The sequence below is a fragment of the Nerophis ophidion genome, linkage group LG27, assembly GCF_033978795.1.
Source record: "Nerophis ophidion isolate RoL-2023_Sa linkage group LG27, RoL_Noph_v1.0, whole genome shotgun sequence".
NCBI lineage: Eukaryota > Metazoa > Chordata > Actinopteri > Syngnathiformes > Syngnathidae > Nerophis > Nerophis ophidion.
The window spans coordinates 11986739-12004456 of record NC_084637.1 but is presented as its reverse complement, the minus strand read 5'-3'; the positions used below and the strand labels follow the sequence as shown (position 1 = coordinate 12004456).

At 40.2% G+C, this 17718-nt stretch overlaps 1 protein-coding gene across 4 annotated transcripts in view; it reads right to left on the bottom strand.

Moving 5' to 3' along the window:
- The window catches only part of LOC133544022 (histone deacetylase 4-like), a 146702-nt gene that overhangs the window by 74212 nt on the left and 54772 nt on the right, over positions 1-17718 (bottom strand). Inside the window, exon 3 of one of the 4 annotated variants that reach the window (XM_061889010.1) lies at positions 16851-16919. In XM_061889010.1, coding sequence (XP_061744994.1) covers positions 16851-16919 — 69 coding nt within the window. Of the gene's footprint in view, positions 1-16850; positions 17132-17718 lie in introns of those variants that run through there. The other 3 variants (XM_061889011.1, XM_061889008.1, XM_061889009.1) reach the window with 3 other exon arrangements.

The following is a 17718-nucleotide window of genomic DNA, read 5'->3' as shown; positions in this document are numbered from 1 at the left end:
ATGTAATATAAATGTTCTCTATACCCGACCTGTTTTATGTGCCTTTAAAAAGATTTAGAACTCTACATTAAAACACTCTACCTCTAAAAAAGCTGTGAAAACGATGATGCTCTGTTCCAAATTTAAGTTATTTACTCAGATTGAGTGAGCCTATGGCTTTGCACTTTGTTTATTTTACATTGCATTCTATTTTAGTTAGTTTGAATTTACAACGCCCTGGCGCTGTTTTGTACATTTTTTATACTGTTTTGTACTGTTTTTGTACTTACTTTGATTATTATTTTCAACTGTTTGAAAATGTTGAAATTTATAAATAAAGGTTTATAAAAATTATTTTTTTAAAAAGTGTGCAGTTAATCATGTGACCGCCTGGCTCTGTTTGATTGGTGAAACGGAGTCAAACGTCACCAGTGACTGCATTTGATTGATGAAACGGAGTCAAACATCACCAGTGACTGCATTTGATTGGTGAAACGGAGTCAAACATCACCAGCGACTGCATTTGATTGGTGAAACGCAGGCATGTGATAGATCCTACTTTGAAGGTCTGTCTGACAAACAAAACAAAGCGTCCATTAACTGATAGATAAAAATAAGTAGCGAGAAGCGAGCTGATTGTAGATAAATGGAGCGGAGTAAAAGTAGCGTTTCTTCTCTATAAATATACTCAAGTAAAAGTATGTTGCATTAAAACTACTCAAAGAAGAACAATTTATCCCAAAGGTTACTCAAGTAGATGTAACGGAGTAAATGTAGCGCGTTACTACCCACATCTGATTAGGAGTGACAGATTGTTTGGTAAACGTATAGCATGTTCTATATGTTATAGTTATTTGAATGACGCTTACCATAATATGTTACGTTAACATACCAGGCACCTTCTCAGTTGGTTATTTATGCGTCATATAACGTAAACTTATTCAGACTTTTGTTCACTATTCTTTATCTATTTTAAATTGCCTTTCAAATGTCTATTCGTGGTGTTGGATTTTATTAAATAAATTTCCTCCAAAAATGCGACGTATATATGTTTTTTTCCTTCTTTATTATGCAATTTTGGCCGGTGAGACGTCTACTCCGGAGCGATTTATAATCCGAAAAATACGGTACTTGTTCTCTTTTGGGCCGAAGTAAAACAAAGAAAACAAATTTGAAAGTTGTCGTAGTTGTATTTTTAAGTTATTATGCCATGATTTTACCCGTCTGGCCCACGTGGGAATACATTTTACTCTATGCGGCCCCTGAGCAAACGACCCCTGAATTAGACGAAGCCCATTAAAAAAAATCCATGGCTTCGATCGTGTGGGACTTCTTCGTTGATTCAGAGGAAAACATTTTACGTTCTATTTGCACCGAATGTCCTGCAAACATTCTGTGAGGATGAGAAAAAATACTGAGCTTCAACACATCAAACCTTGAAATGCCTGCCTTGCTTCAAAAGGTGTTTTGAAAGTCGACCAAGATGCTAAGGAAGCTGTTCCAAAGCCAACTGCAAAGAAAAGCTGGCTCAAACGAGTTAAATAATTAATAGACATAAATAAGGTATCGATTATCAGCAGATTTGGTTTTGAAAAGCTATATCGGAATTGCCTTTAAAAATAACTGTGTATCGCTCATATTTTTTTGCACAAATGAAAAATACGTCTGTTTTCCTTGAACCACATTTTCTCATCACGTTGAAACACAAGGAAAACATAAGCAAGGAAACGCCGAGCAACAGGACAACAACAGGTTGAAAATCAAAGAGTAGTAATTGTCTAAACCCATCTGCGCGCCTGACACTGATCCAACAAAGCTCCTTCATGTGTGCCTCGCTCGTTGCAACAAGTGCATCTAAGCAGGATCAAATCAGAGTTCCTCAGAACGTATCTAAACACAGCTGCCTGCTGGGGGATAGAGAATTGAGAGCTACACAAGCTGCTGTGAGCAATAAATGCATCAACTGTGATTCATTAAAGGGATTCGCGTGAGATTTCTAATCCCTGATATATCCTCCTGAGAACCAACGTCTCAGGAAGATTTAGCAATTTGGGCTCGTTTTTGACAAAAGAACCATCTTAACATTTTAAACAGATTACTGTATTTTCCAGACTATAAGCCGCTACCTTTTTTATACGCTTTGAACCCTGCTGCTTATAAAAAGGTGCGGCTAATTGATGGATTTTTCTTCGCTAACAGCCATTGTGTTTTGTATTAAACAAATAGTTTTCATAACACACCCACAAAGACACTGAAAAGGTGTTTTTTTTTTGTTTGTGCTATGGCGCTATCTTTTGGACGAGTTCACTCACTGCAGGTGCTGCGAGTTGAATGTCTACGGCAGGGGTCGGGAACCTTTTTGGCTGAGAGAGCCATAAAAGCCAAATAGTTTAAAAAGTATTTCTGTGAGAGTCATATAATATTTTTTAAAGACTGAATACAACTAAATGCGTGAATTATTGGAAGTAAGACCAACATTTTTAGAATATAATAAGTCTCTTATTCTTTTGAATGACTTTGTTATTCTGAAGCTAACCAACAATAAATAAAATACTTATTACCATTAATGCGACTTCTTGAACAGGTGCGGTAGAAACCCGATGGATGTATTAAAATGCATGAGAATGTTTTATATTTTGAACGTTATTTTTGACACTGTGATTACCAGCGGAATTATCCATTACTTACCGTATTAAACAATGTCAGCTAAGATTTATCTGAGAGCCAGGTGCAGTCATCAAAAGAGCCACATCTGGCTCTAGAGCCATAGGTTCCCTACCCCTGGTCTACAGCATTTCCTTTTGTTTAGTGCCTTGAACTAAAAGTACAAGTGCTGTTCCGTCTTACAAGTCATCCATAGCGTTATTCCTCATATAGTTTCTTCATTCATTACTCCAAGCAACGTTTGTAAGTTTCACAATATACATATACCAATAGTAAACCATTGTATGTTTGATAGTAGTGTTTTCATGCATAGTTGTACGTGCTATTGTGACGAAATCAAGCTAGCGCTGTTACCATTATTCGTTTACAAGTGTCTGTGTAAGTGTCATTATCTTACAACGGCATTATTTTTGTATTGTTTCGAGAGGAGCTAGATGAGGTGGTGCGGGCATCTGGTCAGGATGCCACCCGAACGCCTCCCTCGGGAGGTGTTTCGGGCACGTCCAACCGGTAAGAGGCCACGGGGAAGACCCAGGACACATTGGGAAGATTATGTCCCCCGGCTGGCCTGGGAACGCCTCAAGATTCCCCGGGAAGAGCTAGACGATGTGGCTGGGGAGAGGAGAGTCTGGGCTTCCCTGCTTAGGCTGCTGCCCCCGCGACCCAACCTCGGATAAGCGGAAGAAGATGGATGATTGGATGAATAGTTTCACAAATTCTTCAGTAAATTCACCAGAACGCCACCTTGGAGTTATTGAGTCTGTTTAGCTGGCTTATGGAGCTCGTCGGTCCATGACGATGACTTCTGTTTTGTAGGTTCAGGCGTTTTACTGCCCTGTTACAAGCACCGTTTGGAAACAATTAAGGTATGTAAATATTTATAAAATCTTTCCCGGTAAAAAATGTATTTCACAACATTTATATCTGCGGCTTATAGTCTGGTGCGGCTAATATATGGAAACATTTTCTTCTAACATTTGGTGGGTGTGGCTTCTATACCGTCCATCCATCCAACCATTTTCTACCGCTTGTCCCTTTTAGGGTCGCGGGGGGTGCTGGAGCCTATATCAGCTGCATTCGGGCAGAAGGCGGACTACACCCTGGACAAGTTGCCACATCGTCACAGGGCCAACTAGGGGTGTAACGGTAAACAAAAATTTCGGTTCAGTACGTACCTAGGTTTAGAGGTCACGGTTCGGTTCATTTTCGGTACAGTAAGAAAACAAACAAATATAATTTTTGGGGTTATTTATGTACCAAATTTGTAAACAATGGCTTTATCCTTTTAACATTGGGAACACTATAATAATTCTGCCAACGTTAATCCAAATTAAACTGCCTCAAGTTGTGTCTTTGATTGAATAAAATGACAAAACTCTTCTTCTACATATAAAAAGTGCAACATTAAACAGTTTCAAGTCAACTCATCATGCTCGATTTATTACAGCATTTGGGAAGCCTGTGGTTTACTTTTATTATGTAAATGTTATATTTTTGTCAACATGTGATAGCAGGCACCCTGCCATTCAAAACAAGGCTGCTACATTACGTATGATTAATGTAACTATAGCTGAAAAATAGATTAGATTAGATAGTACTTTATTTATTCCGTCAGGAGAGTTCCTTCAGGAAAATTAAAATTTTCAGCACAATCCTATTCAAGTTTAGACAAACATTACAGGGAGACAGAACAGGATCGCTGACGGGTCTGCCGGCTTCCAGCGCCCCTTACAAAAAAGATGAGACACAGGTAAACAAGGGGGGGAATGGGAGAAAAAAAATAGAAGATTAAAATAAAATTTAAAAAACATCGGTCTTAGCCTGGGCCCTGGAGAGGGGGTGCAGACTGAGGCTAAGGGGAAAAAAAAAAGAAGAAAAAACAACAACAACTCATAGCCATGTACACAGCCCTCTTCCATGTGTGTAAGAGGGAAACAGTACAGTAGCAATAGGAGAGACTATTCCTCCCTGAAATCTATGGAGTTCATGTTAGTTCATGTGAAATAACAGACAGACAGGGCTTTGCTGCCCCTAACACACACACACACACAGCAACATGAGCTAACGTAACGCTAAAAGCTAATTAGCCTTCACATCACCTCAAGCCAGAACTGTGAGCGAGCTGAACTGCAGTTTAAGTTTCTAAAATGTCAACGGGCTCATAGTGATGTTTGTAATAGTTGTGACTGGAAAGTGTTTTTTTAAATTTGGGGAGTGTACGATGTCCGCAGCTAAACACATGTCTGCTCGACAATGAAGCATTTACAACATGCGTTCTGAATACGCACTGTTGATTGGCTGTTATATTGCTCTGAATACGCACTGCTGATTGGCTGTTACATCGCTCTGAATACGCACTGCTGATTGGCTTTGTATGTAACCAATCAGATGGTTGTGTGGGCGGGACAATGCTGGGTGCTCACTGCTCAGAAAGAGGCAGAAAGCAGAGCAGCTTGTTAAGACTTTAGTTTACAAACTCGTTCAATACACCCTCGTACCGAACCGAAACCCCCGTACCGTACGGTTTAATACAAATACACGTACCGTTACACCCCTAGGGCCAAAACAGAGAGACAACATTCACTCTCATTACCGGTGCGCTCTATATTATGAGAAATATGGTATATGTTTGGTACTCCATCATCTTTGCAGAAGGCATGTTCCTGCAGTACCCATATTTCTTCTGCAGTTCAGAGCTCCCTGGAGAGCACAAACGGTGTTGCCGCCACTACCAACAAGGCCCAGCTACTTTTTCCAAGCCGGTCTTTGACCCGGCTTGCACTAGTGCGGATGTGTGGCAGCTGAGCCAACTGCCCATAAATCCCTGCACTCATGCAGCTTCCCCCACAACTAATCTGAAAAAATAAAAGTTGACTTGCTGCTTATTGAGTGACATGTTTGCAAAAGTCAGACAGAACAAAGTTAAATAATAAATAGGCAAACACACACTTGTGACAGCAGCCATCACCAGGAGGACATTGACTCAATCAGATGTGACCTAATAGCGTTGACTTGTGTTTTGATGCAACAGGTAAGGCATGTGCCAACACGCAAATGGTCCTTGAAGTCTTAGCCTGAGGAGCTGACAGCAACACACAACCTTTTTTTTTTTTAATTTGCTTACATCCACACATCTCTCAGTCCTCCTCCTTTGCTATTTGAGACTCTGACTCATGTGTTCCCAGTTATTCAATTAAATGCAGCACTGTTTTACTTCATTAGACCGGAAGGGCAGGAGGGTGACGCATCACAATTTTTTCCAACCAAGGGCAAAATGTAAAGATGATGATATTAAAGGCCTACTGAAATGAGATTTTCTTATTTAAACGGTGATAGCAGGTCCATTCTATGTGTCATACTTGATCATTTTGCGATATTGCCATATATTTGCAGAAAGGATTTAGTAGAGAACATCGACGATAAAGTTCGCTAATAAAAAAGCCTTGCCTTTACCGGAAGTAGCAGACGATGTGCGCGTGACGTCACGGGTAATAGGGCTCCTCACATCCTCACATTGTTTATAATCATAGCCTCCAGCAGCAAGAGCTATTCGGAACGAGAAAGCGACAATTTCCCTATTAATTTGAGCGAGGATGAAAGACTTCTGGATGAGGAAAGTTAGAGCGAAGCACTAAATAAAAAATAAAAAAAGAAAGAAAGAAAAGGGGACGGCTCCAGGCGGCGACAGGGGGAGCGTTTCAGATGTAATTACACACATTTACTAGGATAATTCTGGAAAATTCCCTATCTGCTTAATGTTTTAATAGTATTTTAGTGAGATCATAAAGTCATACCTGAAAGTCGGATGGCTGCGGTGAACGCCAGTGTCTCTGAGAGAAGCCGAGGAGCCAAGATCACAGCTGCCTTTTTGACAGCTACAGGAGGAGGTCCCATAATCCACTCAAGTCTCCGGTAAGAGCCGACTTAATATCACAATTTTCCCATCCAAAAACTTGCTGGTTGACGTAGAGAAACATGTTCGCTTGACCGCTCTGTGTTAAAGCTTCACAACAAACAAAGAAACACCGGCTGTGTTTCGGTGCTAAAAGCAACTGCAATCCACCGCTTTCCACCAACAGCATTCTTCTTTGATGTCTCCATTATTAATTGAACAAATTGCAAAAGATTCAGCAACACAGATGTCCAAATTACTGTGTAATTATGCGATGAAAATAAACGACTTTTAGCCGTGTGTGGTGCTGGGCTAATATGTCCGCCACAACCCGAGACGTCACAAACACGCGTCATCATTCCGCGACGTTTTCAACAAGAAACTTGGCGGGAAATTTTAAATTGTAATTTAGTAAACTAAACCGGCCGCATTGGCATGTGTTGCAATGTTAATATTTCATCATTGATATATAAACTATCAGACTGCGTGGTCGGTAGTAGTGGGTTTCAGTAGGCCTTTAATGGACATAGTCAAATTATTTATCTTTCATGTTCGCCTTTTACACTCTCTATGTCAGTGGTTTTCAAATGGGGGTACGCGTACCCCTGGGGGTACTTGAAGGTATGCCAAGGGGTACTTGAGATTTTTTAAACATTTTCTAAAAATAGCTTTAATTCAAAAATCCTTTGTAAATATATTTATTCAATAATAGATATGAATGTAAGTTCATAAACTGTGAAAAGAATGATTAAAAATTTCTTTTTTTGTGAAGAAATATTTAGAATTAAGTTCATGAATCCAGATGGATCTCTATTACAATCCCCAAAGAGGGCACTTAAAGTTGATGATTACTTCCATGTGTAAATGTCTTTACTTACAAACGTATAATTGAATTAGTTGTTTATTTTTCAACAAGTTTTTTGTTATTTTTATATCTTTTTTTCCAAATAGTTCAAGAAAGACCACTACAATTGAGCAATATTTTGCACTGTTATACAATTTAATAAATGACAAACTGATGACACAGTGCTGTATTTTACTTCTTCATCCCTTTTTTTCAACCAAAAATGCTTTGCTCTGATTAGGGGGTACTTGAATTAAAAAAAAATGTACACAGGGGGTACGTACATCACTGAAAAAAGGTTGAGAACCACAGCTCTATGTAGTCTTGAACAGGCAGAGAAGGGAGCCAATTAACGTCAGCCCAATCTTGGCTAATGGAAAGCCATAACTCATACACTCCCACTTACTGTACAAAATGTTCCTCCGCGGGTGTCGAGTCCCTAACACAAACCAAAGCGGCTCACCCGCATTAGAAATCGGCGACAAAGGCTCACATCACACCAAAACAAGGAGATGCTATTACCCATCGGCGTATTTCCTCTCCGTCTTCGTGCTTCACAGAGAACTCCCTGTCCTGCTCATTGGACAATCCGTATCCATTCCACGGCTTTTCATTCTGCGTTTATCGCTTTTCCATCTTTAACCTGCAAGGCGTCTATCTGTCGCCCCTTTTCCTTCGTTTTCCCAGCAGTGACATCACAGTCTTGCAGTTGGTTTATTATTATGCAGCCTTTTTTCCAGTAACTAACATCACTTTCTCTCTCGCGCGCCCCCTCTCAATAAACACACACTCTCTCCGTCTCTCTCACTCTTCCCTTTAGTATAGTTTCTAAAGCCAATGGATACTCCACACACCGATAGTGCCGTGAAGTACCGCCACAGTAGTAGCCGTAGTGGCGACCCATTTGCGTTCCTGTTCTGTAACCCTGTTCAGTGTTTGTCTAATCTTGAACAGGTTTGTGCTGAAAACCAAATTTTGTGCAATGAGAATAAAGATCCTTCCATCCATCAAATACCGTATATTTGAGCAAGCACACACGCCATTAGACTGTACAACTCCTCTCTGGGGCGGGGGACGGGGGGTACTAGGATGACAGGGGATGCAAAACAATAACAGTGCAATACGTTTTCGTAACATGGTCTGTACTGCCTACTTTGTCTTGTTATATTCTTATTTTACTGTTATATTTTTATATAACGGCTTATTAGTGATTCCTAGAGCCCCAAAAAAGTCTGCGGGCTATAGAGCGTTTTCCGTTCGGGCTCCAGTACTCTGGAATGCCCTCCCGGTAACAGTTCGAGATGCTACCTCAGTAGAAGCATTTAAGTCTCACCTTAAAACTCATCTGTATACTCTAGCCTTTAAATATACCTCCTTCTTAGACCAGTTGATCTGCCGCTTCTTTTCTTTCTCCTATGTCCCCCCCTCCCTTGTGGAGGGGGCTCCGGTCCGATGACCATGGATGAAGTACTGGCTTTCCAGAGTCGAGACCCAGGATGGACCGCTCGCCTGTATCGATTGGGGACATCTCTACACTGCTGATCCGCCTCCGCTTGAGATGGTCTCCTGTGGACGGGACTCTCGCTGCTGTCTTGGATCCGCTTTGGACTGAACTCTCGCGGCTGTGTTGGAGCCACTATGGATTGAACTTTCGCAGCATCATGTTAGACCCGCTCGACATCCATTGCTTTCGGTCCCCTAGAGGGGGGGGGTTGCCCACATTTGAGGTCCTCTCCAAGGTTTCTCATAGTCAGCATTGTCACTGGCGTCCCACTGGATGTGAATTCTCCCTGCCCACTGGGTGTGAGTTTTCCTTGCCCTTTTGTGGGTTCTTCCGAGGATGTTGTAGTCGTAATGATTTGTGCAGTCCTTTGAGACATTTGTGATTTGGGGCTATATAAATAAACATTGATTGATTGATTGATTGATTGATTATTCCCATTGTTGCTTTTTATTTATTATTCTTATTGTAATATTTCTCAATTTTGTTTCCATTTAAACCCCCATTATTTACTTTTTAATTTTTTTAAATTGATCTCAACTCTGTACACTGCTGCTGGAATTTTAATTTTCCTGAAGGAACTCTCCATAAAGTACCATCTATCTATCTATCTATCTATCTATCTATCTATCTATCTATCTATCTATTGAGTCTGCCTCTCCCAGTCACTGAGAGTTATTGGTCTCCTAGGCAAGTGGTTCTTAAATGGGGGTACACGTACCCCTGGGGGTACTTGAAGGTATGCCAAGGGGTACACAAGATTCCATCCATCCATTTCCTACCGCTTATTCCCTTTGGGGTCGAGGGGAAAAAAATGATAAAAATAGCAACAATTCAAAAATCCTTTATAAATATATTTCTTGAATAATACTTCAAGAAATATGAATGTAAGATATTCAAAGAAAAAGTATAGCGCCGCTAATCACTGGCTTGCAACTTGAGCGCTAGTTATTTTAAACGCTAAAATTATTAGAATAATACAGTAAATTATTTTTTATTTTTTTTAATCCTTCAAGGTACAGTGAGTAGGGTGGCCCTGTTGCCGCCATTTATGAACCAATGTTAATCTGTATTTAAATACACTTACATTTTTGGAAAAATTGCAGGTGGATTAAGAAAATAAATCATAAAAAAAGTATTACATTAAAACAGTGGTTCTCAAATGGGGGTACGCGTAACCCTGGGGGTACTTGAAGGTATGCCAAGGGGTACGTGAGATTTTTTTTAAAATATTCTAAAAATAGCAACACTTTGAAAATCCTTTATAAATATATTTATTGAATAATACTTCAACAAAATATGAATGTAAGTTCATGAACTGTGAAAAGAAATGCAACAATGCAATATTCAGTGTTGACAGCTAGATTTTTTGCGGACATGTTCCATAAATATTGATGTTAACGATTTCTTATTTTGTGAAGAAATGTTTAGAATTAAGTTCATGAATCCAGATGGATCTCTATTACAATCCCCAAAGAGGGCACTTTAAGTTGATGATTACTTCTACGTGTAGAAATCTTAATTTATAATTGAATCACTTGTTTATTTTTCAACAAGTTTTAGTTATTTTTATACCTTTTTTTCCAAATATTTCAAGAAAGACCACTACAAATGAGCAATATTTTAACATAAACACATAAAGCAAATATTAATAAATCCGAAACTGATGACATAGTGCTGTGTTTTACTTCTTCATCTCTTTTTTTCAACAGAAAATGCTTTGTTCTGATTAGGGGGTACTTGAATTAAAAAAAAGTTCACAGGGGGTACATCCCTGAAAGAAGGTTGAGAACCACTGTGCTAGGCTATATAATATTTTTTCTCCTGGTGCAAAATGTTCTGGCTTCATCCAAAAATAAAGATATTAACGAATGTTGCCACACTAAGACATAAAAAGACTAATTTACAAATTCAGGGAAGGCGGTGAGATATATTTCTAGTCAAAAACACGTTTTTCTCCTTATTTAACTTGCCTACTTGTTTTTAGTGCTACTCTCTACCTGAATCTCTTCATGTGGATTCACTGTATATTCATCCCAATCTCTTTCAGCATCTTCCCATCCCTATACCTGCACCCAATGTTCTGTTCTGCCATTTCTTTCTTACAAATCACAATCTGTTTAAGGCCCCTCTGCACACTCCTCAACTCTTTAGGCTCCAATCTATTTATACCAGAGAACACAAGAAGGCTGGCATCATTGATTTGAGATTCTGAGAGTATATCCCCCGGTCTGACCACCAGAGCTTCGTGCTCATTAGGCATAACAGATGCCATGCTGAGCCTCGCGGAACTGTTCAGTCTCAGCAATAGTAGGCGGCAGACATATTTTCCTTTTAACAACTCGAAGATCGAAAAGAGAAAAAAATATTGATAATTTTAAGGAAATATGAGAGGAAAAAGCAACATGTGTTTGATGATAGAAAATAGTGTGAGTCCTCTAGCTTATTTGCTTCCAAAGGGTTGGCCGGGTGAACCTCAATTAGTTGCTGACTTGAGCTCCCCCTACCCAGGCACAGTACTTGGAATAGGGAAAAACTGATCACGGCCATTAAGTGTCAGGAACGTCTGATTGTTATCATGTCACTATCATGGCAGTGTCAATCTGCACCAATGTGCTAAAACAGGGGTGTCAAACTCAAATACAGAGTGGGCCAAAATTGAAAACTGAACAGAGCCACGGGCCAAGGTTGAACAAATTAACCGTTTAATAGGGACCCAAACAAGTTTTGCATTGAATATTGAACAAGCAAGGATTATATAACGTTACACTGACATGTAAAATCGAGTTTTAAATAATAATCATTAACAAATATCAATGGCATATCAAATAAAATTTAAATAAAAATGGAATGCCTCTTTTGTATTTGCAGCCCATTGAGATAAATATCAAAATAAACTTTTTCCATAGGCTAATAATAATTTTGCAAATAAAATAACAATAACAAATTAATCAAACATTCAAGCCTTGAAGTAGCAAGAGAAAGTGCATGAGTAAAACCTTAATTATTGCCTGGGGTGGGGGTATATTGTAGCGTCCCGGAAGAGTTAGTGCTGCAAGGGATCCTGGGTATTTGTTCTGTTGTGTTTGTGTTGTGTTACGGTGCAGATGTTCTCCCGAAATGTGTTTGTTATTCTTGTTTGGTGTGGGTTCACAGTGTGGTGCATATTTGTAAGACTGATGAAGTTGTTTATACGGCCAGTGTGACCTGTATGGCTGTTGAACAAGAATGCGTTGCATTCACTTGTGTGCGTGTGTGTGTAAAAGCCGCATATATAATGTGACTGGTTTGGCACACTATTTTTATGTAGGAAAAGCGGACGTGATGACAGGTTGTAGAGGACGCTAAAGGCAGTGCTGTTAATGCACGCCCCTAATATTGTCGTCCGGGTAGAAATGGGGAGAAATTCGGGAGAATGTTTACCCCGGAAGATTTTCGAGAGAGGCACTGAAATTTGGGAATCCGGGAAAAGCGGGAGGGTTGGCAAGTATGAGTATTAGTGGTGAGTATTAGCTGTATAAAACCGGCGGGCCAGCTCTAATGTTACTTTCATACTGCCTCAAGGGCTAAATGAAATTACACGGCAGGCCAGATTTGGCCCGCGAGCCAGAGTTTGACACCCATGTGCTAAAAGCAACATTTCAACTTGCCACAAGCTTAAAAGCCCAGTCAGCAGCACCAATTCTAAGCAAAGAATTGATTGAATACTGTATTTTTCGGAGTATAAGTCGCTCCGGAGTATAAGTCGCACCTGCCGAAAATGCATAATAAAGAAGGAAAAAACATGTATAAGTCGCACTGGAGTATAAGTGGCATTTTTGGGGAAAATTATTTGATAAAACCCAACACTAAGAACACACATTTGAAAGGCAATTTAAAATAAATACAGAATAGTGAACAACACGCTGAATAAGTGTACGTTATATGACGCATAAAAAAAACAACTGAGAAGGTGTCTGGTATGTTAACGTAACATACTATGGTAAGAGTCATTCAAATAACTATAATAATAATAATAATAATAACAGATTAGATTTATATCGCGCTTTTCTATTGTTATATACTCAAACCGCTCACAGAGAAGTGGGAACCCATCATTCATTCACACCTGGTGGTGGTAAGCTACATCTGTAGCCACAGCTGCCCTGGGGTAGACTGACGGAAGCGTGGCTGCCAGTTTGCGCCTACGGCCCCTCCGACCACCACCAATCATTCATTCATCATTCATTCACCGGTGTGAGCGGCACCGGGGGCAAAGGGTGAAGTGTCCTGCCCAAGGACACAACGGCAGCGAACCTGCAACCCTCAGGTTTCTGGCACGGACGCTCTACCCACTACGTCATGCCGCCCCATAACATATAGAACATGCTATATGTTTACCAAACAATCTGTCACTCCTAATTGCTAAATCCCATGAAATCTTATACATCTAGTCTCTTACGTGAATGAGCTAAATAAATAATATTATTTGATATTTTACGGTAATGTGTTAATAATTTCACACATATGTCGCTCCTGTGTATAAGTCGCACACCGGCCAAACTATGAAAAAAAATGGGACTTATAGTCCGAAAAATATGGTAATTATATTAATAATGTAAATTTTTTTTGGGGGGGTCTCCAACTTTCTTCACAATGAGAGTTACTTTGACCAAAAGAAGAAGACTTTACTAATTTAATTGACTGGCAACATTTATATTGCACTTAAATTACAAAGAAGATCAACACTCAGAGTGGTCATTGTCTCTATGCGATTTTGTGGTCATTTGTGAATAAATAAAGGCAAATTGTATGAAAAGACCCTTTGTGGGTGCTGTCTTTATGGACCTTGAAAAACGTATTTGAATTTTTCCGAAGAAGCCCTCTCGTGTTTTAACTCGTATTTACTGCGGTGTGTGTTGGTAGACATAATTAAGGGTGCGACATTGGTGTTTCTCAGGGATCGGTCCTTAGGCCAGTCTTGTTCTCTATAAATATTAACAATCTGCCTGAAGTTTGTCACAATGTTCACACGCAATTGTACACAGACGCAAAGGGAAATACATCCAGATTTTGAATACTCTGGAAGCAGCATGTACCCTCACCACTGTCCTGTCCACAATATACAGATGGATTTCAGACTCAGTGTGCTTTCTCTAAAAGTCAGCAGAAGACAACACAGTCTAACATTTTCCCAAGTGGAGAGGAGCTCACTGCTGTTGAAGAGTGATAGTACAGAGTACCGAGTTATTTTGGATCAAAAATCATATAAGAAAAAAAAGAAAGAAAAAAGAAGTGGCAAAACTTTCTTCATATCAGAAATAACCTAACAGAAAGTGTGGTTGAACGGTTTCTTTACTCTGAGACTCTTACAGTTTGAATTTTGCGTGACAATCTTGCTCCTCCTTCACTAATGCCAGCTATCCATTCTCTACCGCGTGCCCCTCTCGGGGTCGCGGGGGGGGCTGGGGCTTATTTTAGCTTCATTTGGGCGGGAAGCGGGGTACCTCCACTAATGGTTTCTGTTAAATGTAACAAAAAGAAAATCACCCGCAAACAGTCCAATGTGCCTCAACCAGAAGAGACGTGGTATTACCACACAGGCCTTATATCTTTTAAATGGGAACATTATCACAATTTCAAAAGGGTTAAAAACAATAAAAATTAGTTCCCAGTGGCTTGTTTTATTTTTCAAAGTTTTTTTCAAAATTTTACACCTCCCGGAATATCCCTAAAAAAAGCTTTAAAGTTCTTGATTTTCGCTATTTGCGATGCAACTGTCCATTTCTCTGTGACGTCATACAGGGCTGCCAATACAAACAACATGGCGGTTACCACAGCAAGATATAGCGACATTAGCTCGGATTCAGACTCGGATTTCAGCGGCTTAAGCGATTCAACAGATTACGCATGTATTGAAATAGATGGTTGGAGTATGGAGGCAGATAGTGAAAATAAAATTGAAGAAGAAACTGAAGCTATTGAGCGAATAGCTATTGACGCTATTCGGCCATAGCATCGGTGTACCTAATGAAGTGGCCCATAGCATGGCTGCCTTATTAGCATCGCCGGTAAAATGTGCGGACCAAACAATCAGGACTTTCGCATCTTGTGACACTGCAGCAACTCAAATCAGTCGATTGGTAAGTGTTTGTTTCGCATTAAATGTGGGTATCTAGTTTCAAATGTACATACAGCTAGCGTAAATAGCATGTTAGCATTGATTAGCATAGCATGTTAGCATCGATTAGCTGGCAGTCATGCTACGACCAAATATGTCTGATTAGCACATAAGTCAACAACATCAACAAAACTCCCCTTTGTGATTTTGTTGACTTTATCGTTGCAAATGCATCTGCAGGTTATCCATACATCTCTGTGCCATGTCTGTTTTAGCATCGCCGGTAAAATGTGCAGACACTCCGGCACATTCAGTGGGGGTCTGGCGGCAGATTTCTTGCCAGTGGTGCAACTTGAATCCCTCCCTTTTAGTGTTGTTACAACCTCCCACAACACACCGACGAGGCATGATGTCTCCAAAGTTAAAAAAAATAGTCGAAAAAACGGAAAATAACTGAGCTGAGACCCGGTGTTTGTAATGTAAAAATGAAAATGGCGGGTGTATTACCTCGGTGACGTCACGTTCTGACGCCATCGCCACAAGACCGATAAACAAAAAGGCGTTTAATTCGCCAAAATTCACCCATTTAGAGTTCGGAAATCGGTCAAAAAAAATACATGGTCTTTTTTCTGCAACATTAAGGTATATATTGACGCTTGCATAGGTTTGGTGATAATGTCCCCCTTTAAGTCATTTTATATTGTCAGTCCGATGGAACTGGCTTCTTCAAACACTACCAGAATATCACACATATACTGTTTTCAAAACAAATGTTAAGAAATGGTTATGCAGAAATAGAAATGTAGCCACCTGTAACTGTCAAACGAGGTGTATGTTAGTGTATGAAACTGTATTTGTGTGTGGAGGATGGTTCATTTGCATTAATATTTAATAATGCTACAATATGTTTTAACGCTTCATTTTTACGGACTTACAATGTTTTAACCCTGTCTGCTTGCGTCGTTAGGGACTACGGATTGAAATTAGTCTCTGGTTAGAATCTAGTGTTTTTAATGCAGTATGTAGAAAAAATTCATTGACATAAAATCCCTCCTAAATGAAATTTGAATGCATTGAACTGCTTTAAAAAAAAAGAGTTGAAGTAAATATTCTTTGACCCATGAGCAAATCAAAATTAGGTGGTAAACTCCTGGTACATTATGCTGTAGATTGTAGTCATAGGCCCTATCATTCTAGGAATACTTAGTTTTGAAACCAATACAACAGTTTGTGAGAATTTTTAAAAGCGCTGACTCCAGCAAATTTCAACAGTTAATCAGCATGGCTAACAGTAGATAAAAAAAATGAAAAGCCTCTGAGGTCAGGCACAAGAATAAGATGAGTATTCTAAGCAAGAAAATGACTGACATCTGAATACTTGATGCTTAGCTCGATGCAGAAATGTAAAGACCGGCAAAGTAAGTAAAGAGCACTCTAACTAATTTCAGGTTTTTGAAAATCCAAGTATGCCCTTGACCATTTTGAGATTAAGAAAAGCATAAACAACATCCGTCTTCTGATTTGCATCAATGTTGTGCACAGCCAGGGAAAGAAATGTAGAAGCAAATGTGATTGGTTGCATGCAGCACAAGGACTTGTTTTTCTATTTTTGGAAAGCTTTATTTTAAAGAAACCCAAAACCAGTTAATCCCGAAAATATCTTTCATACTCATTTTCCCATTTTCATCTAAAAACAAATATACAGAAGTTCCAGTGAGAATTCACATGAGGGATAATGTTTTTAATCTCCATTTAGCATGTTTTAAAGCATCAGGATAAACCATGAATGCAAACCTACACAAAATGTGGTTCAGAGTGCAAACACATAAACACGCTCTGGCACAAAAACAAACATGCATGTGTGTCCAACCTGTTGGGATGTGGTTGAGCGCCGACGTCTTCAGAACCTCCAGTGGCTGTTCCTTTCCCAGGATCCCCTCTGTGGGAGACAGAGAACACTCCGCTTCAAATATGGTCCGCAACATTGAGACGTGCTTGCAGCAACAGCCCTGTTAATCGGGCGCTTCAGTCCGAACGAGCTGGCTTTAAGTCATCCGCTTGGCAGCAAGCGCGTGTTTCAGTGTCAATACCACTGCCCGAGCATCTGGCTGTGACATGAAGAATTTTCAGAGGTGCCCAAAAACATGCTGGGATGCGAGGGATGGTGCGGGGAAGAGCAGCCTGCATCGCAGTGAGATCCGCGTGCGAATGGAGGGATGTTGGGGCTCGACTGATACTGCCTGTGCTCAGCATAGCAAACGTGGCTGGCAGCAGCAAAGAGGGATGGGGGGATGCAGGCAGGGGGGCTGGGGGGCGCGTTGGAGGTAAAAATAGCTCACCCTTTTGTGTATAACAGCACATACGGAGCACGCACGCACACACACGCAGACACAAAGACACACTGCTGTTTGTGCACTCCTCTGTGTTTGTGTGTGTGTGTGTGTGTGTGTGTGTGTGTGTGTGTGTGTGTGTGCACGTGTGTCTGTGTGTATGCAGGCTGTAATTATAGTGGCAACATGAAAAGGTTTTTGTAGCTGCCGAGCCCTGGGAAGACATTGCTATAAAAAGCAGAGCGACAGAGAACGATGGAAGAAGGAGGAGGAGGCGTAGGGGGAGACGGGGAAGACGAGAGGTAAGAGGGAGGATGGAGCAAGGGGAGGATGGAAGAAAAACAGGAAAGATGTGTAAAAAGGAGAAGAGTATTGTATTGTACAAAGGTTGTGAAACAAACACACTAA